We start from the raw sequence: 26,601 nt of genomic DNA, 5'->3' as shown, positions 1-26,601 counted from the left end.
CGCCGCACGCAGGGGGCATGGCCGCCGCCCCCCGCCCGCCGGTGAGTGCCCGGGGGGCGCCGCGCGGCGCTGCGGGGGCGGACAGGCCGCGGGTGCTGCGGGGGATGCTCGTCCCGGTGTTGCGTGTCCTCGGGGGGCGGGGGGGTGAGGGGCGCGTAGAACCGCGCGGTGACCCCCCCCGGTGGTCCCCGCGGCGCGTGGGGGCGCGGGAAGGGGGGTAAAAGCAGCGGGTTGCCTTCCCCGCCGTGCCCCCAGCGCGGCGGGGCCCCCCCGCTGCCCTTGACCCGGGGAGGGGGGGGGCAAGCGGGACCCCCGCACCCCGAAACCCCCGGCGGGCCCGAACCACCCTTTGTTATCGTTCTGATCGCCAGCACCCCCCCTCGCCCCCCCGAAGGTCACGGGCGGCGCTGACAGCGGGGGGAGCAGCGATTAACGGGGGGGTTCGCAGCCCAAAGGGGCTCCGGGACCACCCCCAGGACCCCCCCGGGACCCCTCCCGGGGACCCCCCGGCCGCCTCCGCCGCCGCAGCACAACTTGGAGCGGGGCCTGCACGAGTGACCTTGAAATGCCAGAGCTCGGAGCCGCCGCGGTGAAGGACAAAGTTTGTTCGCGGCACTTTGGACCGAGGGGGGGGAAAAAGAAATAAAACAGCAAAAAAAAACCTCGCGAGGTGGGGGGAAAAAAAAACCGGAGCCGGTCCCGCCGGACACCGGGGGAGAGCCGGGAGATCCCGATTAAAGTTAGTTTTCGGCCGGGGAGGTGAATCACGTTGCAGGCATTCCTTGGGGGAGATGCTCGGAGCTGCTGCTCTGTCTTGTCCTCCCGGGGTGACAGCCCCGTGTGCCCTCGCCCTTCTCCCCCCTCCCTCCTTGCTCGTTGTTGGCCTTAAAAGTGGTGTTTTGGCAAAATTTCCCTGTGAAGCTTATTTTTGTCGGGCTTTTAGGAAGTGGGTCCAGGCCCAGGAACCTCCTCTGTGCCTCCTCTCAGGATTCCCACTGGCTTGGGCTTCACCCCGAGTTGTCCCCAGCCCCAAAGTGTTATTTGGGGGTTGTTTTAATTTAAATTTGTCGTTTTAATCTAAATTAAGGCAGCGCCTCTCATCTCTGGTTATTGAACTTCTTGGCCTGTCACAGTTTTGAGTGTGAGAAAGAGAAATGTCACCACGAGTCACCTCTCAACAAGGAGGGGTGTTCAAGGAACTCCTGGAGCAGGTTGTGGGCCAGAACTGGGGGGTTCACCCCGAGTATGAAGGTCACTGTGAGCATCTTGAAGCAAAAATGAGTTGCTTTAATGTATTTGCCTCCAAAGTGGGGTATGTTCAGCTGCAATGTGCTTTCAGGTGTTGGCAGAACACGAGGGAACCTGCAGCCACCATAAATTAGAATAAAACCCCTGCAGAAGTCTTGGTTGCCCCCAATATTTGTTACATATTTCGTGGCTCCAGCTCGCAGGAGGCTGGGGAAGAAGAGGTGCTGCTTGATCTTTCTAGGTCAAGAGCAGCAGGAAGAACCTGGGAACTCCGTAAATGGATTTATTAACAAATTACACCAGTTCCTGACTTTTTTTTTTCCCACCACCATAAGGGGCAGGAAGGTCCTCGAGGTCCCATTTCAATCAGTGAAGTTTGTGTGTCCCCTGGCTTTTCCTGGGAGGTGTTTTTTTTTATTTCCTTTGTCTAGAAGTTTTCTTTTCTAGCTGTTGTGTGGTTTTTTTCCCTAGGAGGTTTTATTTTTTAGCTTTGTTTTCTAAGAGGATTTTTTTTATTTTATTTTTTTTTTTAATTTTCTTCCTAAGGTTTTAACCTGGAAGAGGAATCAACCTCATCTTTTTATCTTAATGACTTTTCCCACGCTTGGTTTTTTTGTCCCAGCCGAGGTAGTGAAGGTGTAAAGGACATTTTAGAAGGTCCCAACTTGGGCACCTCAGTGAGGAGGAGGAAGAGGGTTCATGTGAGGTGCTGGGTGCCCTCAGGAGGTCACCTTTCCAGCCAGTGTATTTGGGGTTTATTTTATTTAATCGGACTAATATCTTGCATTTATATAATGGGGGTGACATCTGTATTTTAACAGAGTTGGCACATGAAGTGCTTTCTTCATTTCAGGGCTTACTGCTCTGCCCATGTTGTAAGTGAATTAAAACGTGGAGATTTGTGGCCCTAAACTCTTGAGTTGCTACATTCTGCTAAAGGAGACAGTTTATCTTGTGTTTCAGAGCGATTAAAGTCAGTTTATCTTCTCCTTCAGAAGGGCAGAAAATTCAGCAGCTGTTACAAAGGGGCACTGACAGCAAGAACAAACTTCAGGACACCTGCCAAAGCTTCCCAGGAGTTTTGTTTTTTTTTTTTAAAAATGTTTTTTTTTTGGTTTGTTCTCAAAAACCTCAGTGCTGAGATCTCACCGAGGGGATTTTCTTCCCTCAGCTGTTTATTTGGTCACTTCCTGCTAAATCAGAGCAGGTCACTTGGAGCTGGGGCTGTTCCTGCACTGAAGGTGGAGACTTGCAGGTTTATAATAAAGTAAAAAAAAAAAAATAATAAAAGAAAAGCTGTAACCCCCCTGATTGAACCTTCCTGGCTGCCTGTTCAGCAGCTCAGGGGGTGCTCAAGTGAAGGGAGATCTGCTGATCTCAGGGAGGTGAAAGGCTTGGGGCTGTTCCTGTGAAAAATAATTAATTTGAACTTCTGCAAGATGCCATTTGATAATGGAACTTGCCCAAGTAATAGGAACACTGGCTGCCCTGTAGAAAATAGAACCAGGGGGATATTTTTATACAGAAAAAAAAATAAATAGAACTATATGTAAGTACAGAACAGTAACCCTGCAGCCCTTAAAATCATCCCATTTATTCGACTTTTCCACCCAAAATAACAAAGCTCACGGGAAGCACAGGCTGGTGCAGCCTTTCCCTCTTCCTTAAAATCACAAATTCTTGGGAATAGCTCGTATTTTATGGCATTCAATTAGTGTTTTGTGGCATTCAGCTCATATTTTATGGCATTCAGGGTGTTCTAGGTTGTCTCAGGGCTGTAATTCCTTAACGAAGTGGGAACAGGGAAGTTTGTCCAGCCAAATCCTGCTTGGCACAGCTGAAGGCGAGGTGGTTTTCCTGGCCAGTGGAGAGGGATCAGCTCCCTCCTGCTGTCAGTGGGAAGTGAGGAGAGAGCTCTTATCCCAAATGCAGCTACTGAGTGTCCTGGGAGAAGGGAGGAGCAGAATTCCTGCGGGGTGGAGAGGGGCAAGGCTGGGATCCAGCACAACATCCATGGCAGGTGAGCCCTGGGAGGGGTGCAGAGCTGGCCCTGGAGCAGCTGCTGGCACCAAACTTCCCTTCTTTAAGGAGTTGTCTCTTCTTGGAGTTGGGAATCCAGGTGCCTCTCGCTGACTCTGTGACTGATCCAGGCTTAAATCAAAGGCTGTGCCTGGGAGGAGTGGGAGCAGAGGGAATAAATAGAGGTTTTAGGGAGCTGATGTTCCACAGGTGGAATAACCTGCTAAATATTCCAAGGAAAAATGGCTGGAAGGCACCTGAAGTGGTCATTGGTTTATTTTTCCTGCCCTAAGGCAAGATCAGCACAACTTAAACACAGTTTTTCAACCTGCTCTCGAGAGCCTTTAGCAAGAAGTGCTCAGTGTCCTCTGTGGGTAGTTTACTGCAGCATTTCATTCCTGAAATAGCCTTTTAACTACTTAAAAACTTGGTTTAAAATGTCTAAAAACTTGGGGTTTGATGTTTTCATGGAGAGCAGAACTTCAGACTTCCCAGAGTTCGTGTTCATCCCCTGAAAGGCTGACTTGGACTTTATAGAACTGGAAGGGAGCCCCTGTATCTTTTGGATAAATAAATCCAGTGTTAAATCTGATTTTGGCCTGTCTTGTAGCTGTAATTTTATTCTTAATTTGTTGCCTGTCCATAATGATGGAAGTTTTCATGCTTTAATAACCCCGGGGTCGTTAGTGCAGCGATGTGCTGAAATAATTGGGTTGTGAATGTGCTGCTGTGGATTGTAGAGCCAATTATGTCTCATTTTACAAGTGTTCCTGCTTCCTTTTTTATTAGGATAACTTTGGAAGCTGGAGAGGGACTTTGGACGAGAGCCTGGAGTGACAGGAAAAAGGGGGAATGGCTTCTCACTTGCAGAGGGCAGAGTCAGATGGGATATTGGGAGAAATTCTTCCCTGTGAGGGTGGGGAGGGGCTGGAAAGGATTTCCCAGAGAAGCTGTGGCTGCTCCATCCCTGGGAGTGTCCAAGGCCAGCTTGGAGCAACCTGGGAGAGTGAAAGGTGTCACCAAATATCAGTTTGTGGTGCCAACATGGCTCGAGGAGCTGCAGTGCATTATTGATTTAATAATTCTATGTATTTGAGCAGGCAAGGCCTGAATGCTGAGGTGGAAGGAGAAACCATTGATAACAAACCCACTTAATTGTTGTTACACCGCTGTTGCCACCTCCCAGAGCAACTAAAAGTAATTTGGGGTGGGTTTTGTGGCACCTTTGAGTTCCCAGCCACGCTGGGCACTGGTGCTGCTCGGCCTCCATGGAGTGAACGTGCCCGTGGAAGTGGGATGGAAATAAATCTGATGGTATTTCCTGGAAGGAATTATCTCTCTTGACTTGAGTAGATCTCAAAAGCAGAGAGAATTCACAGTGGATTTTATTATGGGAGGCACGAGATCTCCGTGGGAGCAGTTTCAGCCCATTTAACCACGACTTCTCCGAGGTTTGGTTTAAAATCAAACAGGGGCAGAATCTTGTGCAAAACAGGTGCTGTGGGGCTGCAGCCTTTTTGGAATTCCTCCAGTGCTCGAGGTTGCTCTCACAGTCCACTTCAAACTCTGGGTTTATTCTCCATTTGATACTTTGATGCTGCAAATTGCCCTGATTTCAGGAGGAGCAGCAGCTCGTGGAGGTGCTTTCTCCTACATCAAAGCCTTTGCTCCCATTTAAAGGGATGTGTTACTAAATTCATATCAAACTGCATTTGTTCTTCTCAGGGAAGCAGTTGTGGGTTGCTGGATTGTTCCTCCTGCTCCTGGCAGGATCAGGTGTCTGGCACTTGGTGCTCCCCAGAGCTCATTCTTTAGACATTCAAGTGCATTTTACTTTTAAATCGAGGACAGGCTCCCAAAACACACAGTGTGGGGAGTTCCTGCAGCACACTGGAAGGATCCTGGAATGCTGGGATTAGTGTTGAATCTAAACACTCACTTTTGGCCTCTGTTTTTTATTCTTCAGGCTTCCAGGGTGGGTTTTTTTGGGTGCTGTGGTGTTGGGTTTTGGTTTTTTCCTGGTAAAAACGGTGTATTTAAAACGCAGAAAAGGAGAGAACAAGCCATGAATTTCCTCTTTTTCTTTAATGCTGCTTCTTAATGATTAACTTGTGACTTTTGGGGGCCAGTGGTGGTTGTGAAACCACTTCAGAAGAGTTTGGGGAGGGTTTTTTTGGAGGGGTGGGAACCTTTAAACACTGTTGGCGTGGAGGTGGTAAATGTGTGTTTGTCTCAGGGTAGGATCTGGTGGAGGGGATTCATTTCCAGAAATATTTGTGTGTTCTCCTTATTTGTAGCTGTAATTTAAGGACTTTAAGGCAAAACACTTGAGCTTGTGTCTCGTTTCTTTTTAGCTTCTCTTGTGCTTCGGTTTCAGCCATTTTTTGAGACACTTGGATGGAATGTGCTGCTTTTGCCACGGAGCACAAGGGGCTCTTTCCCATAACCTAAATCCTGGGAGTGTGGTTGTTTTGTATGCAAAGAACCTGCCACTTCTGACAGCACCAGGACCTGTGGTACGTGATGCTGCCGCTGAGCCCTTCCCTCCTTCAGGAAGAGCCCCGGGGCTCTGAATGACTTCCCTCTGGCTGTTTGCATATCCCTTGGGATATTTGGATAAATTTCATTTAGATCTGCTCCCCACCCTGTTTGGTTGATTCCTCAGTCAGGCCCAGCTTGGGAGAAGCTTGTCAGAAGCTGTGACATGACCCTCCCTGGATGGGGATTTGTCTTTCTGTTCCCATTCCCGAACTCGTGTGCCGAGGCCTGGAATGGCTGTGGCTGGCTCTGGTGGGCTGCTCCTGGCTGGTGTTTTTCCAGACAAATACCTGCTCTGGGTGGAATTGCAAGCTCAGAGATGTTGGGTTTGTTAGTGATTTTCCTGTGGGTTGTGTTTTCCATCTCGGTTCCTGCTGAAGTGGCGGATTGTCCGGGGGGGAGGCAGCTCCGTTTGGCTGCTTCCCCCTTCCCAGGGCACCCGGGAAAGAGCACAGACCAGCAGCTGGTTATAAAAATAGTCACAACAAAACCCCCAAAACCCCAGCCACGGACACCAGAGGTGTGCTCATGCTTCCTTTGCCCTCCTGTGAAGTGAAGCTGTTCCACATTTGTCAGCTGCCCCAGGATTTGGGAAGTTCAGTGTTTGTCCAAGGTGTCGTGCTCGGGTGAGCAGAACAGCTCTAATTGCTGAGTGCTGCTGGTGGAGCTGTTGGGATGTGCCTGTTAATGTGCTCTGTAATCACCCCTGGGCACTCTCTGCCCAGGCCTCAGCTGTTTTTGGCCTTTAGTTTCTCTTTCCCCGAGTCTGGAAACAAGATGTTTGTGTTGATGGAGCATATTCCGGGCTGTGTGGGTGGGTTGGCTGGTGGGAAGCAGGTGTATCCCAGCCTTCCCTGTTGTTACAGAATCACAGGATGGGTTGGGAGGAGCCTTAAAGATTTCTCTATTTCTAACTCCTCTGCCATGGGCAGGGACACCTTCCACTAGCCCAGGTTGCTCCAGCCTGGCCTTGGACACTTCCAGGGATGGGATATCCACAGCCTCTCTGGGCAACTCATTCCCTCATTTCTTGCTCTGTGTGGGTTGTTTTTTTGGGGGGAGTGTTGTTTTCTTGCTGCTCTTTCCCTCAGTGAGGTGTCCCTGCTCTCAGTCTGGGTGTGGGAACCTCCTCCCCGAGATTCTCCTGCAGGAGCATCTCACAGCCTGGGTTTTGGGTTGCAGCTCCTGGGGCTCAGGCTGGGAGTTCAGCTCATCCAAGGTCACCATAGCACACCTGGAATATCCTGAGCTGGAAGGGACTCACAAGGACCATCCATCCAACCCCTGGCCCTACACAGACACCCCAACAATCCCACCCTGTCCCTCAGAGTGTTGTCCAAACCCTCCTGGAGCTCTGGCAGCCTTGGGGCTGTGCCCACTGCCCTGGGGAGCCTGGGCAGTGCCAACCACCCTCTGGGGGAAGAACCTTTCCCTGAGATCCATCCCAACCCTCCCTGACACAGCTCCAGGCGTTCCCTGGGTGCTGTCCCTGCTCACCCAGAGGTCGGAGCTGCCCCTCAGGAGCTGCAGCCCCCGCTGGGCTCTGCCCTCAGCCCCCTCTGCTCCAGCTGGGCACACCAAGTGCCCTCAGTGCTCCTCAAGGGGCCCCTCCAGACCCTCCAGCACCTCCCCAGCCCTTGTCCCTTGGTCCCCAGGCCAGCAGGAGCTCTGGAGAGGTGACAGCTTCTGTGCAGTGAGTGCTGGGGGGAGCAGGGCCGTGTCCAGCTCCCAGGGGACTTTCCCAGTGTGTGTGTGTGGGATCAGCACCTCCTCTCTGGCTCTGGTTACTCTTGGTGGCACCCAAAGCTGGACTCCAGCTTCTGTTCTCCAGCCCAGCTTGGTGATGGAGGAGCCAGTTTGCTCCTAAAGCCCTGGAGCCTGCCTTGGCTGAGCTCAGGGATGCTCCAGCAGGAAGGAAATCAGGGATGGATGGAGCAGAATGAAGCTGTAGCATTTCCCTGCGGGCTCCTTAGCAAAAAACCAAACAGGTTTGGACACAGGTGTGTGAAATCCAGGGATCCTCCTCCCTTGGCTGTGCTGAGCTTATCCAGGGTGTGCTTGGGGAGCTTTTTGCTGCCACTAATCCTGTTGGGAGGATTTCTGCAAGAGGAGAGAGCTCAGGCTTCTCCCTGGCTGAAGGAATTACCTAATTGCCCAGGAATGGTTTCACTGCCGAGCTTTGTCTGGCAGAGCTGGAGGTTTGTGTGACACTTTGGGTTTTTACCTTGACAGTCCTCCTCTGATGCTTTCAGGCACCTTCAAACCATTTCTGTTTTAATGAGGAGAAATTCCTGTACTCGTGTTCTGAGCAGTTTTAACCTGCTTAGGCTTTTATATAGTGATTTTTTTTTTCTAGAAGTTTTTAGGAAAATCAGCTTGTTGGTGACTCTTGTTTCTACTCTCACTCAATTTATCACAAAATGATCCCAAGCAGTCACATAAAGTAGCTGAGAATCCTTCTGAAATCAGCCCTGTGTTTTAACTTGAACATAGGAATTCTTTAGTGTTCATCAACAGGACCTTTTTAATAAAATTATAGATGACCTGAGCAAACCATTTCTGGCTGAACACACAGATATTTAATGCAAGAAATTTCATGGTGCTGAAATTTTCTTCCTCGTTCCTCCTTTACAATTTTTCCTTTTGTTTTAACCTGTTGTTTCGTTGGGTTGTGTGCAGCATTATTTCCCAGTGCAGCACTTAAGTGGGTTAAATGCAATGGTAATTTATATTTTGAAAGCCTTGAGAAGTGATCTGCCCTGTCCCCAAGATGAATTGCATCCCCACAGGCACCCAAGACCCTGTCTGGTGTTGAAATATTGCCAGGCTGGAGCAGGTTTTCAAGGATTAGCTTTTATTTATGTGCCTAAACTATTTTTTGTCTGCATTTGACAAAGATCAAGGTGAGGGAGAGCCAATTTAACACTCATTGGAATATTTATATCTTTGTATCTTCTTATAAATACTTGAAATACCTCACTTTGTAGGCAGGTTGTATTATAATGCAAATAGTTGTTGAAGAGTCAGCAGGTAACTTGTCAGTCACTTATTTCCATAGTTTCCTTCCCTGGAATTCTTCCTGTCTTGCTTTGAGACTGAAAATACAACCTCCTGACGTCCTCCCTGTCATTCCCTGTCAGATTCCCACACCCTGGAATTAAAATCCAACAGTTCATTCTCTGCCTTGGGAAGTGGAGGCTGCAGGAGGTGCCGAGCTGGTTGTCTGCCATCCGTGCCTTTGATCCCTTAGGAACCTGTCAGAGATGCTCATTGCTTTGGAATAGCAGATTTGGGGATTCCTGGTGTCCCTGGGGATTGGTGGTGATTCCCTGTGGATTGGTGGTGATTCCCTGTGGATTGGGTGGTGATTCCCTGTGGATCGAGGGAGGGCTGGAATAAACCTTGATGTGGAATAGGATCAGGAGCAGAGGGTTGTGCCTTTGTTGGGGCTGAAGCTGCTCGGTGGAAAAAGACACACAAATATCCACGTGTAGCTGGAAATCTTTCCCTGTGGGAAGTGTGGCACCTTCCCCTCTGCTGTGGGAGACACAGGGATTTATTGTCTGTCCAGGGGCTCCCTGTGTCATTCCTGAGCTGCTCTGGGTGACCCTGGGGGCTCTCCTGGTGTTCCCAAGCTGCTCTCAGTGCCTGGGAATCACCGAGTCCCATCCTCTTGGGATGTGTCTCAGCAGGCCCTGTGCTTTTGGCACCTGTCCCCCGTCCTTCCAGGCTGCCATCCCATTGGGAATGCTGCCGGAGCCACGTGCTCCTGTCACACTCACAGCCAGCAGAGCCGGCCTTGGTGTTCCCAGGGATTCCCGTGTTGTGTGTCTGCCTTGATGCTGATGTTAACTGGAGCTGGTTTAAGAGTTCCTCGTCAAAAAGGCACAGCTTGATCTAGGAATTCCTGGGGAGGAAGGAATTGTGTCAGCTGGAACTTGACCCACCCCTGGAGAGTGTCACTGGGTCACCTGAGCACGAGGTTGATCAACGATGTCCCCACCACCCACCATCCCAGCCTGGATGGAGGGAGAGTCTGATCCCAGTTATTATCCCTTTGTTTTCTCCTTGCTCACTGCTGGTGCACCCTGCAAATAAAGCTGTTTGCAGGGATGCAAGTCTTGATGAGTGCCCAGACTTCCTCGGGGATAAATGGAATAATAAGCACGCTCGGAACACCCTGCAGTTGCAGAAAGCCCCGTGCCTTGGCTTTGGGAAACGGTTCCAATTAAAAGATTTGAATGTTAAAATCGTTGTGCCTTGGATATTATTCCACACTGTGCAGAGTGTTCATTTCTCCTGTTGATTATACCTGAGGAAAAGAGGGATTTTAAAACTGGTGTAAAGCCCCAAAAAGTGACACTTCCAGACAGGCACGGAAGCGACTGTCTGTTACACTTCTTAAATGTTCTTTTTCAATCTTTGGAAAAATAAATTAAAATTGAAAAAAACCCAAATCATTGGTTCTGTCATAGCTTATTTTGATAGTTTTCCAGAGGGATTAGCCAGGCTGGCCCTTTTTACTGAATTCCTGGGGCTTGGAATCACACAATTGCAGAACGATTTGGGTTGGAACCCAAAGACCTTTGAAGATCATCTTGTTCCAACCCCTTCCATGGGCAGGGACACCTTCCACTATCCCAGGTTGCTCAGAGCCCCATCCTTGGGCACTTCCAGGGATGGACCAGCCACAGCTTCCCTGGGCAACCTGTGCCAGGGCCTCCTCACCTTCCCAGGGAGGAATTGCTTCCCAGTATCCCTGGCAAGGTGAAGCCATTCCCCTTTGTCCTGGGGGTGGGATCCTTTGCCTCCTGCCCTCCCTCGTTGCTCACTCCTGGTTTTGTCTCTCCCAGCTCCCAGGATGTCCACGGATGGCGGGTTTGGCACAGCTGGGAACAGCGATGCCCAGCAGAGCCTGCAGTCCTTCTGGCCTCGGGTGATGGAGGAGATCAGGAACCTCACCGTGGTGAGTGGCCCCAGGACCGGGAATTCCTGGACAACTGACAGGGAAAAGGGTCTGGGAGCAAAACAAACCTCAGCTTGGACATAAGTCCTGCTGCTCTGGGATCCTGTAAAACTGTTTTCACTGGACAAGGAGGCCTTAGGAGCTGATAAATCATCACCCAGGAGGGGTTGTGGGCTCCAAATCCCCCCAAAATGGAGATACCAACAGAATCATGGCATGGTTTGGGTTGGAAGGGACCTTAAAGGGACACCTTCCACCATCCCAGGTTGCTCCAAACCAAGTCCAATGTGGCCTTGGACACTTGCAGGGATGGGAGTCACAACCTCTGTGGGCATCAACAGTCAAACCTTTAGCTCCTCCTGGGCTGAATGAGAAGACAAAATGATTTAAATGTTGTTTGAACAGGCTCAGTGGTGGCTGTGGCTGTGCCCTGGACAATCCCAGGGGGAATTCTGCTTGTGAGGGAAAAGAGAAGGGATTCTAAAATAGCCACAGGTAGAAGTGGAGCTGCCAGAGGCTCTTTTAGCTGGCAGGAGGGATTTGAGGATACACCTCCCATGATGTTCCTGTTCCCATTCTGGACTACAAATGTGTGAGCAGCATGTCAGGCATCCCTTGGCCACACCAAAGGACAGGCCCTGGGGAGTTCACTGCTCAAAATCCAGCTTCCCCCCCTCCATAATTTACCTTTGAATTCCAATTTTGTGAGTGGATTTTTGGCTTTAGACTTCTCTGCCCTGTTCCAGAACCATCTCCTTTGACAAGCTTGAAATGCTGAGAATCTTGAACGCCAAGTGTGTCGTTACCAGGTGCTTTATTAATTTAAAGATGCTCGATTAAGGAAAAAAAAATCCTGTATAGGCTGAGAATAAGAACTGGACTAAGTAGCTTCTATTTTTTTCCATCCCCAGAAGAGATGTGGGAACAAGGGCATATAATAAAAATGACTTTTCAAGGGAGATTGATACATTCCTGTGATCCAGTGGGCCTGAAATCACTCTCCTGGGCCTGAAAACAAAAGAACTCCAGTCCAAGACAGGCTCTTCAAAGTAAAACCCCCTCCCCAATCCCACTAGTCTGAAGATAAGCTGCTTTTTTTCAGCCTGTGTGCAGATAGTTGATTAAAGAAACAGATGTAGAAATTTGTATGCATAACCAGAATTAATTACTTTCCTCTTTCAGCACAGTGAATTCTTGTGTTCAGGAGCTGGAGTTTGGCTTCATCTCCACATGAAAGGGGTTTATTATGCAGCTTATCAAGCATGGGCAGCTTAATTTTTAACTGTCCTAGGATCTATTTATTGCACTGCAAGATAGGAATTCATTGGGAATGTTAACTGAGGGCAGTGGAGTTGGGGGGGAGAAAAAAGGGATCACGGGAAAACATTCCAGTGCTGTGCCCCTTAATGAAATCCTGGAATTTATTCTGTGTGTTGTTGGGTGGATGTGGGTGCCAGTGAACTGTCAGGGGGTGAAAGCTGTTGGGCACCTGCTTTCTGGGGCTGGTTTTGTGCTTTTGAGCTGAAATTCAGGGGAAATCCCAGAGGGAGCTTGGAGGGAATGGGAAGGAGTGGAGCCCAGCCTTGGGGAAATAAAAACCAGGCTTAGGCCGAGCTTAACATTCCAGCTGCACAGGGACTTACAGGAGGCCTGTGGAAACATCCAGCCCTAATTTGGAGAAAAGAAAAGAGGAGGAATTGGTGTCTGAGGCTTGTCCTGCTCGGGCTTCCCTTCCCCTCCTGTTCCTTTTGATTTATGTGTCGTGGCCTTAAAGGAATAAAAGAGCTTTAGTTTTTACAATTTCTCCCGCTCTCTCTCAAAATCTATAAAGATTTTAATGGTGTTGTACCTGGGCACAGTCATCTCTCCCCAGCAGGATGTGTTAGGGAAACAAAAGAGGGGGGGAAAAATGCTGAAAATGGTGTTTTCTGCTCCGAATTTCTGTCCTAAATTTCTTTCTAGTGAAGGAAAAATTCAGAGGTTTGCCCGTTCACACAAACTGATATTAAAACTGTTACAAGTGTCACAAATCAGAAATTTTCTCCTCATCTTCCCTTTAGTCTCAGTCAAAGTCACGAGGCCCTTTAAAAAGGAAAGAGCTTAAGGAAAAAAAAAAAACAACAGGAAAAAAACCCCAAAACAATAAAAACCCCACTCAGAAAACCCCTTTGAGACGTTTTTCCCTGTCTTAGCAACCCCTTAACTTGTTTGTGTGCTGCTTGCAAAGGCCACCCTGAGTGTGTTGTGTGTTCCAAGAGCAGGTCCCAACCTTCTTATTGCCCCAAAATCCTTCCAAAATCCTTCCAAAATGCCACTTTCCTCATCAGGATGGGACAGCCCTGAGCACTCCTTGCAAGGACACCCCCACCCCAAATTAATCCTGATTTTCAGCACGTTGCAGGAGCACCACATTCAGCTTTCTCTGCAGAATGAGGCACAGAAAGCTTTTTTTATATATGTACACACAGAAAATAATGTATCTAAATATACATAAAAATGTTATATATGAATTAAATAAAATGGCCCTGCTGGAGTCCTGCCTGGGCCAGGCACAACATCCATATTTTTCTTCACCAGAAAGAAATTTAGAAGAGAAATTTAGACTGGAAAACAGCATTTTCAGCATTTTTTCCCCCCTTTTGTTTCCCCAACACGTCCTGCAGTGCTTTTTCCCTGGAGAAATGACTTTCCTATTATTTTTCTGTGACATTTTTGTTAAGAAGATGATTTTTTTTTCTTTTTTTTTTAGAAGCCCTTTGTGAGCAGGAATTCTGCATTCCTGATGCAGTGGGATGTAACCTCAGCCTTTCTCCCTTTTTAAGAGGTTCCTGGCAGCGACACGTGGGATTGATTGATTTATTTTAATTCCACTTTTTATCCTTCAGGAATGGGAGAAGCTCCAGTGAAGCTCAGTGGTTTGCCTGACCCGAGGAACACGTTGGGGCCTCCCCTCATGCAAAGTTTGGCTCCTAAACCACCATTATTTCCTGGAAAATAGGGAGAAACCCACCTAAAAAAACCATAAGAGATCGTTTTGAACAAGGTTCTTGCAAGGTTTTTAACCCCAAAATTAGGATTGGGCAGCAGGGAAGTACAAACAAAGCAAAGTTTTCATCCAGCTCTGGTTTGGTTTCATTTTCTTCTCGTGACTTTTTGGGAATTCCAGTGTTTTGTGGGGCCCAGGAAACTTCATTGGATTTGTTGTTTCAAATATAAATAGGTGGAGGAAGGGGTGATATTATATTAGAAACATTCTGTTGTGCAGAACCACTTCAGCTTGGGGGTGAAACAGGAAATCCAAGCATCTGCCAGAAGGTTGGAGTGGAATTAAATCAGTGTAAAACACAGACAGGAGAATTCTCAGCCCCCAGGAGAAGCTGCCACACCTGAAAGAAAGCAAATTAATTTTACCCAGTGTAATTCCAGGCAATGTAGACTGGTTTTAGCATTTTTTTTTACCTTTATTTTCAGTGAAATGTCAGTTAAGAGTCTCTCAAACGTGACTCTCTCTCTGCAGAAAGACTTCAGGGTTCAGGAGCTGCCCTTGGCTCGCATCAAGAAGATCATGAAACTGGATGAAGATGTGAAGGTACACTCAGGGCTTTTTTCCCCTAAAATATTCCTGACCCTTTTGATGGATATTGTAGCTGTAATTCCTTGAACTTCATTATTCTTACCAGCATTATTATGATTTTTAAAGGTTTTTTTTTTTTACCTGGCCTTGGATAATTAAAGCTGGGAAAGCAAAACCATCTGGGGTTTTGATGAAGGCTTTTTTGCAGTTTTGCTTTCTTGTGGTAAATACCAAAAATTTCACAAAGCTTTAGGGTGTTCAGTGGACTGCCTGTGTCAGTTTTTATGGAAAAATCAGCAATAATTGAGGTGGATAAGCTCAATATTTGAGCTGAGCCCTGGCCATGACACAGGAATTGGCTGAATGAAAACTCCCTGACAAAGAAGGAAGGAAAAAGGAGTCACCTGCACCTTGTGCTGCTCCAGCCTTCCCTGGTTTTTTGAGCTGGAAAACTATCACTTAATTCCTAAGAGAGAAAAAAAGAATGCATTGTGCTTTCTTCTTGGTTTTCTCAGTGTTAAACTGTCAGGACAACCTTTAACACTTCAACGAGATCCTGAACAGTGTGTGTTGTGTTCCTGTGCAAGGGACCTTCTCATAATCCCTGGAAAAGGAGGATCCCAGGCCTCCCAGGGCCCACTTCAGTGTCTGAACTAAACAAGTGCCAAATTTTTGATGATAAAGGGGAAGGTAAGATTTTTTAGGGCAGGGAAAGTCTCTGGCCTGCCCGGAATGTTATTTAATAACATTAAAAAGCTGTAGCTTAATAATGAAACAGCTTAATTTGAGTGAAACTTAATTTGAGTAAGAAATCCTAAATGCTCTTTAAGGAAAAGGGATTTGGGGAGGCCAAGCCTTTCCTCAGGGCCCCCAAACCTGCTTTGCCATTTCAAATTATTTCAGTGTGTCAAGTATAATTGATACGTTAATTATAAATTATCACTGCTGATTTACAATTATCGGTGTCAAATAAGGGCCAGGTTTTTAAACTGGACCTGCCATCTGACTGGGCCCGGAGGAAGCAGCTTTTCCAGCCCAGTTTGAGATGCCAAACCCTGGGAATTCTGGGAACTCTGCCCTGTCAGACCCAGGGATGGGAAAACTCCCCCAAATCCACGTCGAACACTCGGATTTTTTAGATTTTTTTACCAACATGCTGAAGTTCCTCTTTGCAGTGTTAGAACACTGATGGGAAGCCTTAAATAAACTGTATTTTCCTTGCAGATGATCAGTGCAGAGGCCCCTGTGCTGTTTGCCAAGGCTGCTCAGATCTTTATAACAGAGCTCACCCTGCGAGCCTGGATCCACACCGAGGACAACAAACGCAGGACTCTGCAGGTAGAGGAGCTGCTCCTGCTCCAGCTGCTCCAAAATCTGCTCCCCAAACCCCTTTGTTTCCATGTTTTGGACACAGGAACTTGAGTACCTGTGTTTGCCACTACACAGCACGGTGTGCAGTGTAACTGGGCAGCTGAAAGGCTTTTGTATTTCATTTAATTTAGAAAAAAACCAAACCAAAATACTAATCTACAGCTGTCAGATCGTGCCTGTATTGATTAGGAATACAGGGAATGCAGGGATAGCCATCTTTCTGCAAAGCTGTTTTGCAGATTGTGCCTGTATTGATTAGGAATACAGGGAATGCAGGGATAGTCATCTTTCTGCAAAGCTGTTTCACAGATGTATTTGGGATTTTTAAGTCATTTTTAGAATAATTCCCCCAAAAGGCTTGTGGTGGTTGCCATGAGCCCTCTGTGACGGGAAGCCTGATCTGGTGGGTGAATAAATGACTGCAAGAGCCCCTTATTTCACATTTTGGAGGCTTTGCTCAGCACAAGAAAGTGGTGTTGCTACCAAAACCTGGGACCTGGAGAGGACATTCCCCCTTGACTCAGGTATAAACAGCTCTAACTTCATTTGTCCAGTGCCAGAAGAGACTCCTGAAGCTGAGAGGAATGTTTTCTCCTTGTTGTTGCAGAGGAATGACATTGCCATGGCAATCACAAAGTTTGATCAGTTTGATTTCCTGATCGACATCGTTCCAAGGGACGAGCTGAAGCCTCCGAAGCGACAGGTGAGACATGAAAATGAGCCAGTTCTTGTCCTTTCCCTGCTGTGATTTCAGTCTCTGGTTCAAACAGAGCAGTACAGAATCAGAGGTTTATGCCTCTCTTTTTCACCTGTTTATTTCCTGTAGTTTTCAGGTTCTTAAGTTGGTTTTTTATGGAAATTGAGCTTGAGTGGAGATTTACAGAAGCCTGACTTTGGGGGGGTTACTTAACACCAACAAACCACTGAATAGTTCTGACACCAAATGTGAAAAAATTAATGTTTGGAGTTGCATCCTTTGGCTTGTAAAGGGAGAAACAGGTTTGCTGGCTTGGAAATCCCCCTCCTGCATCCTTTGGGGCAGCCAGTGCTCCTGTAAACATCCTTGACTGGAAGCTGGAAGGTGCTGGAAGGAGCTTTCAGTCGGATGTTTACAGCAGCAGGCTGCTGCTCTCAGCTCAGCACGAGGGCTGGGGGGCCACTTCAGTGAGGGCTCATCCCTTTTCCCGATTAAAAAGTCTGGGAATACCATCAGGGCACCTCTTGCAGGGAACAGCTCCAGGGAACTCCACCTTGGGGGGTGCTGTTCCTCGGTCAGCAGCTCCTGGAAGCATCGTCCAGCAATTAAAAAAATCTAACAAAAAAAGTTATAACAGCTCCCTTCAGCTGCTTTTCTGGTAGTTCTGAAGCTTTGCAGTGTGTTGTGCTTCGAAAAAATCCAAGGTGGTCCTTAAAAGAGCCTCCCTGGGGAGTTTGGTGTGACCTGAAACATCTGGCAAGGGTTTGACTTGGAAGTTTGTCTTTGGCATGTTTGGGTTTTTTTTGTATTCCAACATAAATCTTGGATAACGTGCAGAATTGTATCTGCTCGGGGTGTAGAGAGCAGCATTTCCACTGTGCACCTGGATTTTGGAGGCTGCTCTTTTCCCTTCCCCCTTGAAGTCCTCGTGGTGCTGCTGAAGTGATGGGCAGAGGGAGGGAATTCACACCTCATCCTTTGGGATGGGGCCCTGAAAAGTTGAGTTTAACCTCACTTTCTGCTTTCCAGAGGCAGGATGAGCGTCTGGTAAATAAGGAAAACCACCTTTCCACATCACAAATATGCAGGAGAGCCCATCCTGCTGCTTCAGGTTAAAATCAGCAGCACCCCAAGGCTTCATTCCAGGTGTGCTGGGAAGTGCATTCTGCTGATTTATCCAAAACTCCTCAGTTTGGTATGAAATAAAAGACAAAGCAGCCTGTACAGCTGCTCCTGATGCTTTGCTTAGTGGGGGAAGGCAACCTGAAGGTGCTTTTTAAGCTGAAATAATTGACAGGTTCATCCTGGCATTATAAACTCACTTCTTGCTCCTTGAGGTGCCCCACTCACTTTGCTGTTTTTAGAAGTTTTTAGATTCCTTCTAAAGAAGAAATCTTCCTGTGCTTTTTTTTTGGCTGGGGGTACAACCTGTGTTTTATCTCTACCACAGAAAAGGCTGTTTGACAAGTCAGTGTTGGTTCTGTGGAAGAGCTGGGAGGGGAACCCTGATGTTGTGTTGGTCTGGGAACTCCAGCTGTGGCTGGAAAATAAGAGATGGAAAACGATGGGACAGAGCGTAGTTCAAGCAGGTTTGGATTTAAAACCATTCCTGCCTGTGGCAAATGCAACTGAACCTGGAGTAGATACTTAGAGAAGTACTCAGTTGCCATAATTATTTCAGGATTCAGCCAGGAATTGGGGATTGGAGCACTCCAGAAATAACCTGCCTAAGGATTGGGCTTAGAACTGCCCCAGCTCCTGAGTGCATGTGGTTTTGTGGTTCACTGGAGACGTGCCCTGGTGAAAATGTATTTGAGTTTGGTATTAATCCCTCCCTCAAAGGAATTAATGAAGTGAGGAGGAGTGAACTGCAGGAGCAGGAAGTGCTGGGTTTGGTTCTGGTGGTTTGCAGCACTGTGGGATCACGCTGCTGAGAGCCAGGCTGAGGAGCTGTTCCTGTTCCCAGCCAGCTGGGATCAGTTGAATCTTTGGGGGGGGATTTTCTGGTGAAAAATCTCCCAGGAATAAACCTTGAGTTGCTCTCCCTCTGAAAAACCAGCATCTGAGTGAACAGGCTCTCCACTGCAGCCCGATGCCCACCCGGCCATCATCCACTGCTCTCACTGAATGGGAATTTTCCTTTTCCTGCCCAGTTGGATCTGCTGAAGGGAATCCAGGAGCAAGGCTCAGCTAAAGCAGGGTTGTCCAGCAGGCTGGTGGAAGTGGGACTGTGCCATGTTGTAGCACGTGTAAACATCCTACACTCTCAGCTGTGAACTCGAGGTGGCTGGGAGAGGATTGTTTACGCCTTCTGCCATGGAGTGAACGTCTGGGAGCTGCATCTTCCCCCAGGGGCCACATCCAGCTGCTCTGGGGAGCTTAGGAATTCTGATTCCTGAGGGTTAACAACTCACCACTCGTTGTAATCTCTGAAAATCCACTTCTTTGCCTGAAATATCGTGAATCACCGGCGATTTTTGTCTCCTGAGATAAAACAAAGCAGCAGTGAGTTAGAGCACAGCCTTTGGTTCTTCACTCCAGCAGAATCAGCTGGGAAACCCACAGCAGGAAACAGTTCTCAGTCTGGAAAAGCTGGATTTAAATAACTAACTAAAGGCACGGCAGGTGACATCAAATCCATGACTTTTATTCCCAGGGGTTTGCCAGCAGAGCTGGATTGAGGTGTGTGCTGGGGCATGGAGCTAAGGAGGGGGTTTGGTGGCACATGAGGCTCTGTAAATCTTCCTGGTTGCAGTCCCTGGTGCATTTGCAGTTCTTCCTGTATTGAGATAACAGGTGATGATGGAATTTCCTGGGGAGGAATTGCATGGATTCCAGCTGTGGTGATTTTTTATTCATTTCCTTCTCACGGTGACGACGTCGGTGACTCCACGATTAGCCACAGTTTGCTGGGAATGGCTTTGATTTCCATGCAGCTGAATAAACGAGGGTCCTGTTGGGCTTTATCACTTCAGATTTACTGAGTTAAACTGTTCCAGGCAAGGTGTTAAATGTCCTTTGCCACGGAGCTTGTTCAGGGGGGATATCTGGGCTGTGGGGTGGGAGGGCTTGGATGCTGCTGTGTTCCCACTTCCCGCTGTTTTCCCTGTGCTGCAGGAGGAGGTTCGCCAGGCAGTGACCCCAGCTGAGCCTGTGCAGTATTATTTCACCCTGGCCCAGCAGCCTGCAGCAGTGCAGGTGCAGGGGCAGCAGCAGGGCCAGCAGACCACCACGTCCACCACCACCATCCAGCCAGGACAGATCATCATCGCCCAGCCTCAGCAAGGCCAGGTGAGCCAGGAGCTCTGGGAAACCCTGGGAGTGATGGAGTGCTCAGAACAGTCAGTAACAGCCTGGAAATCATGGAACAGGGTGGCCAACAGGGCCAGGGAAGTGATTCTTCCCCTGCACTCAGCGCTGGTGAGGCCACCCCTGGAGTGCTGTGTCCAGTTCTGGGCCCTCAGCTCAGGAAGGACATGGAGGGGCTGGAGCAGGTCCAGGGGAGGGCAACGAGGCTGGGGAAGGGACTGGAGCACAAGTGCTGGGAGGAGAGGCTGAGGGAGCTGGGGGGGCTCAGCCTGGAGAAGAGGAGGCTCAGGGGAGACCTCCTCACTCTCTGCAACTCCCTGACAGGAGGGGGGAGCCAGGGGGGGGTTGGTCTCTTTTCCCAGGCAACCATCAGCAAGACAAGAGGGCTGGGTCTTCAGCTGTGCCAGGGGAGGGGTAGGTTGGAGATTAGGAAGAATTTCTTTGCAGAGAGGGTGCTCAGCCATTGGAATGGGCTGCCCAGGGAAGGGGTGGATTCTCCATCCCTGGAGGTTTTTAAGGTGAGACTGGATGTGGCATCAGTGCCATGGGCTGGGAACCACAGCGGGGTTGGATCAAGGGTTGGACTTGATGATCTTGGAGGTCCCTTCCAACCCAGCTGAATCTCTGATTCTGTGATTCTATGAATGGGTTTGCCTGGGAGGGACCTTAAAGCTCTCCTTGTTCCACGGGCAGGGACACCTTCCACTAGCCCAGGTTGCTCCAACCTGGCCTTGGACACTTCAGTGGGGCAGCCACAGCTTCTGTGGGCCAAAGGTGTTTTGTGGTGCTGCCCAGGAGTTCAGACCCTCATGTCCTGAGTTCCCCTCATGTGGTTCCAGCCTTCCCAGGCCTCAGTGGGGGCAGGGGACACTCTGTCTGTCCCAGCCCCGCTGTCCCAGCCCCGTTTCTGGCTCCTCATCCCTGTTTTTTTTGCAGAGCACCCCGGTGACGATGCAGGTGGGAGAGGGGCAGCAGGTGCAGATAGTGCAGGCCCAGCCCCAGGGCCAGAGCCAGCAGGCTCAGAGCGGGACGGGGCAGACCATGCAGGTCATGCAGCAGATCATCACCAACACGGGGGAGATCCAGCAGATCCCGGTAAGATTTTGCCACCAGGAATGTTGGAAGGGCCCTGTGAGCAAACTGTGAGCTGGTGTTCTGGCATGAGGCTGGCTATGTTTGCTTTTTTAACTGGGAGAGGAAGTTTGGATTGAGTGGTGTGTTTCCTGCACTTAAGAGAGGAAAACTAACCAGGTGTGACATGAAGGGGGATATAAATCCAACCCATCCAGTGTGGACTCATTGCCCACCCCAAACACCTTCCCCTGAGGGAAATAGTCATGATTAGGAAGCAATAAATATGATATTTCCTGGCCAAACCTTAGTTCTTTACCACAGCCTGGTTTCAATAAACCAGAATTCGCTTCTTTTGCCTTTACTTGGTTCTGCCTCTGCAATCTGAAGTCATGACCTGGCAGGCTCAGTGGGAAAGGTGCCATCTGGGAGTTATTAATAAACTTTGATGTTCTAAGAAATATTTCTACAAGTGCTTAGAGCTGGTTGGCTTTGCAGAACCAGAAGAAATCTTCTGGCTTTCACGTCAGCACAGACCTGCCGTGGCTTAAAAATGGGATTTTGGGTACCCAGCATCAGCAGTAACATCCTGACGTGTCCTAGGGAAACACAGGGATCAAAAAAAAAGTCCTTTCCCCCCCTTCTCTGTAACTTACAATCACAACAAAGCTGGGTCTTTTTGCTTCCCATCTGGAAAGTTTCACACCTCTTACAGAAAAAAAGCAAAAGGGTGTTTACAGAACCCAGGGGTCACCCCAGTGACAGAGACAAGCATTTCACTTGGATTTCTCTTGTGAAGTGTCCCCACAGCTGTGGTAAAACTGAGCTTTTCACACAGGTTTTGCCTTTCAAGGTTGGCTGAACTTGCCTCTGCATGTCTGGCAAACGCTGGGGCTGTGCCAGAGCATCTGGAAAAGGGGTTGCATCGGAGGACTTGCCAGATTTTTCCAGCTTAAAAATTCTTTTCATCTCTTTAAGTCTTCAGCTGGTCCCTGCTGCCCTAAGGTGTTGGTCAGAAAGGAGTTGCCAAATAGGCTGTTTGACTACAAGAAGCCTTTTTTCTCCTCTGCATTTTCCATTACTCTCTTTGACACTCTTTTCTTCTTCATTTGCTTTTGAAAGTCTCTCCCAGAGACTTGTTCCTCAAAGCACTGTGGAAGGAGATCTCCAGCTTGAGTGAATCCATTATTACACCAGCCCTGAATGTTGGATCAGCAGCAGTAGAACAGTTCAAACTTGTTCCCAGTTGTCTCCAGTGGCTGCTGTAACTACAAAAAGGGGCTTGGACCTCTGTTAGGAGAAGGAATTCTTTATGAAATAGCTCTGAGGAAGCCAAAAGCTTCTTGAGGTGGATCCTGTGGGAAGTGCTCCCGTGTTTTCAGGCTGAGGCTGGAGGTTCAGTAATTAGGGTGTGATTTGCAGCAAGAACATGCTTCTGCCTCCCTCTTTCCTGGAAGTACAAAAGAACAGGGAGCTGTGAATGGTCCTCAGAAGCTTCTTGTGCTGCAGATGAGAGACAGAAGCTTCCAAGGCCCAGAGTGTGGCATCTTTGGGAACACTTGGAGCTCTGACAACTGTCAGGCTGCAGAACAGCCACACTGGAGCAACGTTGGATGAAACAGTCACAACTCACAGTTCTCTGGCCGGCAGAGATCCTGTTTTAACTAATTAAGAGGATTCTTCTTAACCACGACCAGTCAGAGAACCACAGTTGGTGCTGAAGGAGCCTCCAGCAAGTGAAATAAAATCAAACATGGAGCCACATGTGAGAGCTTTTTTCCCCAGCCTGGAAATCACTTTGGTTTCACACAATTCCAGTCCTTGCTCTCCGGTCTGTTCTGCTCTTCCTGCTGTGCTTTTCTTATTTTCCCCTTATTTCCTCTCTCTCTTGGCATAGTTAGTGCCATCTTCTGATAGTTCCTCTTCACTCTGGTGTCTGTGAGGGTTCAGCAAAGAATCTTTCATTACCCAAATTTGAAACTCTCTCATAAAACTGGAAGTGCCTCTGGAGTGCTGGGGAGAACCTTCCTCATGGACTCTGCTGGTTTTCCACGTGCTCCTGGTGCCATTTACTCCAGGACCACAGCTTGCCTGTGGAAAGGTGACTTCTATTTCTCAATACACTTCCTTCCATTTTGTCTCAGTTTGTCCATCCATTAAATGATAACCACTTGTTTGTCCACGTTAATTTTGTGTTTAATTTGATCTCTGTCTTGGCCAGACCTCTTTGGGCAGGTTCCTTGGAGCTTCCTCTCATTTCTGGAAGAACTCTTCTCAAATCTCTTTCACCCATCCAGCTGTGGGGTTAAAATCCAAGCCCCCAGCATGGAAAACGTGATCTCCCAGGAGACCTCGGTGCAGAAACAAGTTCTTTATTGAAATGTTGCTCATGGGGAGTTTATTTGCTCTGGAAATAATATTGGAGCTTTTAGACACAGCTGGTGGAGTCGATGGCATTTGTGGGAATGCCAAGACCACGTTCCAGGCACTTGAGCCTTTATCAGTCAGCAGTTTTTAAAGTGTTCTCTATGCTCTTTTTCCCTTTCTTAAAGAGAAGGAAACTCAAAACATTTTTTTGTATATAATTAACCTTAAGAGAGTGAATCTAAATGTAGAGGTAAATTAACACAGAGTGAAAAATCCAGCAGGAATAACAGTCATAGTGGGACCTTTTTATTGCTCTCAGGTGTGAATTAACAGTGTTACCTGTTTGTATCACCACTTGTGATAACATTACCTTCATATCCCCCCAAACAGCCAGCCAGCCTTGTGAGATCAGGGTTGTAGGGAATGAATTTGGGTTTGAATCTTACACGTGGAACACTGACCCAGAAAGGCTCAGCCTTTGCCAGGTGGGGGTTGACACATGTTGGCAGAGAGTTGCACTGAAAGCTTCCAAAGGGTTTTGTCATCTCTGCTTGCTTTATTTATGTGAAAAAAAAAAAAATCCCATATATTCTTTAATATTTTTGGCAGGATATGACAGGAGTGTCATGTGCAGTAACAGTTTTCTTTGTGTGAAAGGAGACATCAAAGGAGTAACTCGACTCTCTCGTAACCAAAACGAAAAACAAGTGTCCTCAGAGCTCTGAGAAATGGAGCAATTAGCGTGTTTTAGCTCACAACTGACCACTCCCATCCTGGAGAAAGGAGGAATGTCGTGCTTCAGGGACGTGCAGGAGCTCTGTGCCCTGGGTCCCTGCCTTGGCAGAGCTCTGTGCCGGTTCCTCCTGGGAACTGTAAATCACCTGAGGCTCCCGGGGGGGGGTTCATCCATCGCTCCAACTTCTGTTGTGGAAACGAGCAGGCAAGTTTGTTGTGTGTCGAGGTTACCCAGTTATCTGTTTAATTTTCTTTCCCTGCCCCCTCCACTTGTCTCCAGGTTCAGTTGAATGCTGGCCAGCTGCAGTATATCCGCTTAGCCCAACCCGTGTCAGGCACCCAGGTAGTCCAGGGGCAGATCCAGACGCTTGCAACCAATGCACAGCAGGTATGCACTCCACAGCAGGGCTCACCTAACTGCTGAAAGTGTTGTTCCCTAGCTCCAGGGGAATTTGAGCCACTCTTGGGCCAGGATTCCTGCCTTTTTCTTTCCTTCCTGTTCCTTCTGTCAGAGTTAAAAAAACCCCAAAAGCGAGGAGGCCGCCCCGTGCAAGGTGCATGCAAACTGTGTGTGTGTGTGTCTCTGGGCAAAGCTCACGCTGCTTCTGAGCTGCTGGCAGGTAACACTTTGGGTTCATCAACCTTCTCTTCACTTCTGCTCCTTCTGCCTGGGCGAGGGAGGAGCTGTGCAGCCTCTCAGGAGAGGTGGAACGCGAGGACCGGCGGTGCTGCCAGTGGGTTGTCTCTCCTGTTCTTGTTGAGGCTGAGGGGTTTCTTCTCTCTGCCTTCCTGCTGCTTTTCGGGCTCCTGGAGGCCACGTTCTCCTCGGGAAAGTCAGAGAGGACGTGGTTGTGTTTGGTTTGGAAGGACTGAACCCCCGTGTCCTCTGTTCTTGGGCACCAGCCTGGCCGTGGTCGGCGGCGCGAGCCGTGTCGTGCCAGTCAGTGGTGGGGTGATGGAGTTTGGAAGAGCCTAAAAAAGCTCTCGAAAGGCAGCAGCAGAATACTGTTAGTGGGGTTGTGACCCTCTGGGAGGGGCTGTCAGTGATCAAACTGCTCTTGTCCCTGTAGATAACGCAGACAGAAGTGCAGCAAGGGCAGCAGCAGTTCAGCCAGTTCACAGATGGACAGGTAAGAGCTCGGGGTTCCTTGGTGCTGCATCTCAGAGGCCAAGGGGCAGGAACACTGTCCTAAACCTGCATGTTCCAGCAAATCAGCCCCTCCCCAGAAAGCACTGCTGCTGCTCCCAAACCCTGAGCTGGAACAGGATAAGGGAATGTTGTGCCAGTCTTAATTCATGTGGATTCTCTGTGTTCTGCTGCCTTTGCTCCCAATTAATTAATCCTTCACACTGTGTGGGACCCATTTTAGTCTTAACCAGTTTAGGATGTCTAACATCAAGCTGTTGCCTGTTTCATAAGTATCCTGGAATCATGGAATGGTTTGGGTTGGGAGGGACCTTGAAGACCATCCAGTGCCACCCCCTGCCATTGACAGGGACACCTCCCACTAGCCCAGGTTGCTCCAAGCTGGCCCTGGACACTTCCAGGGATGGGGCAGCCACAGCTTCTCTGGGCAACCTGTGCCAGGGCCTCCCCACCCTCACAGGGAAGGATTGGCCTGATCTCAGTCTGAGTATCAGAATTCACAGAATTCCTCTGTAATGACTGAGCAGCAAATGTCTGGTGGCAACTCCTGGTGTGGGTCTGGTTTTTTTGGGCCACCTGAGAGGTGCTTTGAGAGCCCTCCAAAGGTGGTGTGGGTGTGACGAGCACTGACAGTCGTTCCTTTCCCCACTGCTGTCTCTGCAGCAGCTGTACCAGATCCAGCAGGTGACAATGCCAGCAGGCCAGGACATCACCCAGCCCATGTTCATCCAGTCCACCAACCAGAGCTCGGACGCCCAGGCCACGCAGGTGACGGGGGACTGAGCAGGGACACGAGTCCTCTCCGTGTGGGAACCAACACAAACCACCTCAACGTTTGCCAAACCAGCCTGGTCTGCTGAACACACCTGCTCTGTGTTACCTGCACCTGGGAGTAAGCCTATAGTAGGCTGCCATCTCCAGTGCACTCTTACACCTTCCTCTGGTGGGGATGAGAATATCCAACAGACTCTTGACAAGATTGCAATATTTTTATTTTTAAACCAATATTTCAGTGTATGCAGCTGCTTGTTCAAACCCAGAGAACTGAGACAGAACTGATCAAAAGGAATTTGTAGCATCTCGTCAAACAACCTGTAAAATGTTTTTTTATTTCTAGTAAGATTTGAGGGTACTGCTCCTGGTTTGTGTCAGAGCTCTATTCCTGCTGTTCTGTTTGTATTTTTTTTTTTTACTCTGGATAGAGCTAGATTTGGTCCTCCCATCTCAGTGGGCTTTAGGGGTGCTTGGGGGGAGTGTGTGTGTGTGTGTGTGTGTGTGTTAGATTTTCCTCTCCTGCCTCCTCTTTTGGAGCATTGTCTGTATACAAGGAGTAGGGGAGGAGTGATTAACAAAAAAAAAAAGTGAAAACAACAAAAAAAACATTCCTTGTATTATGATTGTATTTTCTAATGGCAAAAGATTCTTGAATTTGGCCTCTTTATTCCAGAAAAACTGATGGAATGTGGACAAACCCCAGCCCTGCTGTTACCTGTTGTACTGGCTTCGGTCAATGCATGTAAAATAAGCTTCAGAAAAGAAAATAAATTGCTTTTGTCAGA

At 48.5% G+C, this 26,601-nt stretch overlaps 1 protein-coding gene across 3 annotated transcripts; it reads left to right on the top strand.

Moving 5' to 3' along the window:
• NFYC (nuclear transcription factor Y subunit gamma) lies at nt 1-26,601 on the top strand. Of its 3 annotated transcripts, none has more exons than XM_017828317.1 (10): nt 1-41; nt 10,659-10,771; nt 14,289-14,360; nt 15,570-15,683; nt 16,324-16,419; nt 19,531-19,704; nt 20,659-20,817; nt 24,176-24,283; nt 24,966-25,025; nt 25,706-26,601. In XM_017828317.1, exons 2-10 carry the CDS (start codon nt 10,667-10,669, stop codon nt 25,823-25,825), a joined length of 1,008 nt encoding a protein of 335 aa, XP_017683806.1. In that variant the 5' UTR covers nt 1-41; nt 10,659-10,666; the 3' UTR covers nt 25,826-26,601. The 3 variants fall into 3 exon arrangements, with proteins under 3 accessions (XP_017683806.1, XP_017683808.1, XP_017683805.1); XM_017828316.1 differs by lacking the exon at nt 1-41 and adding an exon at nt 5,616-5,783; XM_017828319.1 differs by lacking the exons at nt 1-41; nt 24,176-24,283 and adding an exon at nt 5,614-5,783.

This window comes from Lepidothrix coronata, unplaced genomic scaffold (genome assembly GCF_001604755.1).
Source record: "Lepidothrix coronata isolate B3197 unplaced genomic scaffold, Lepidothrix_coronata-1.0 Scaffold147, whole genome shotgun sequence".
Taxonomy (NCBI): Eukaryota; Metazoa; Chordata; class Aves; order Passeriformes; family Pipridae; genus Lepidothrix; species Lepidothrix coronata.
This window is presented reverse-complemented; position numbering and strand designations above follow the sequence as displayed.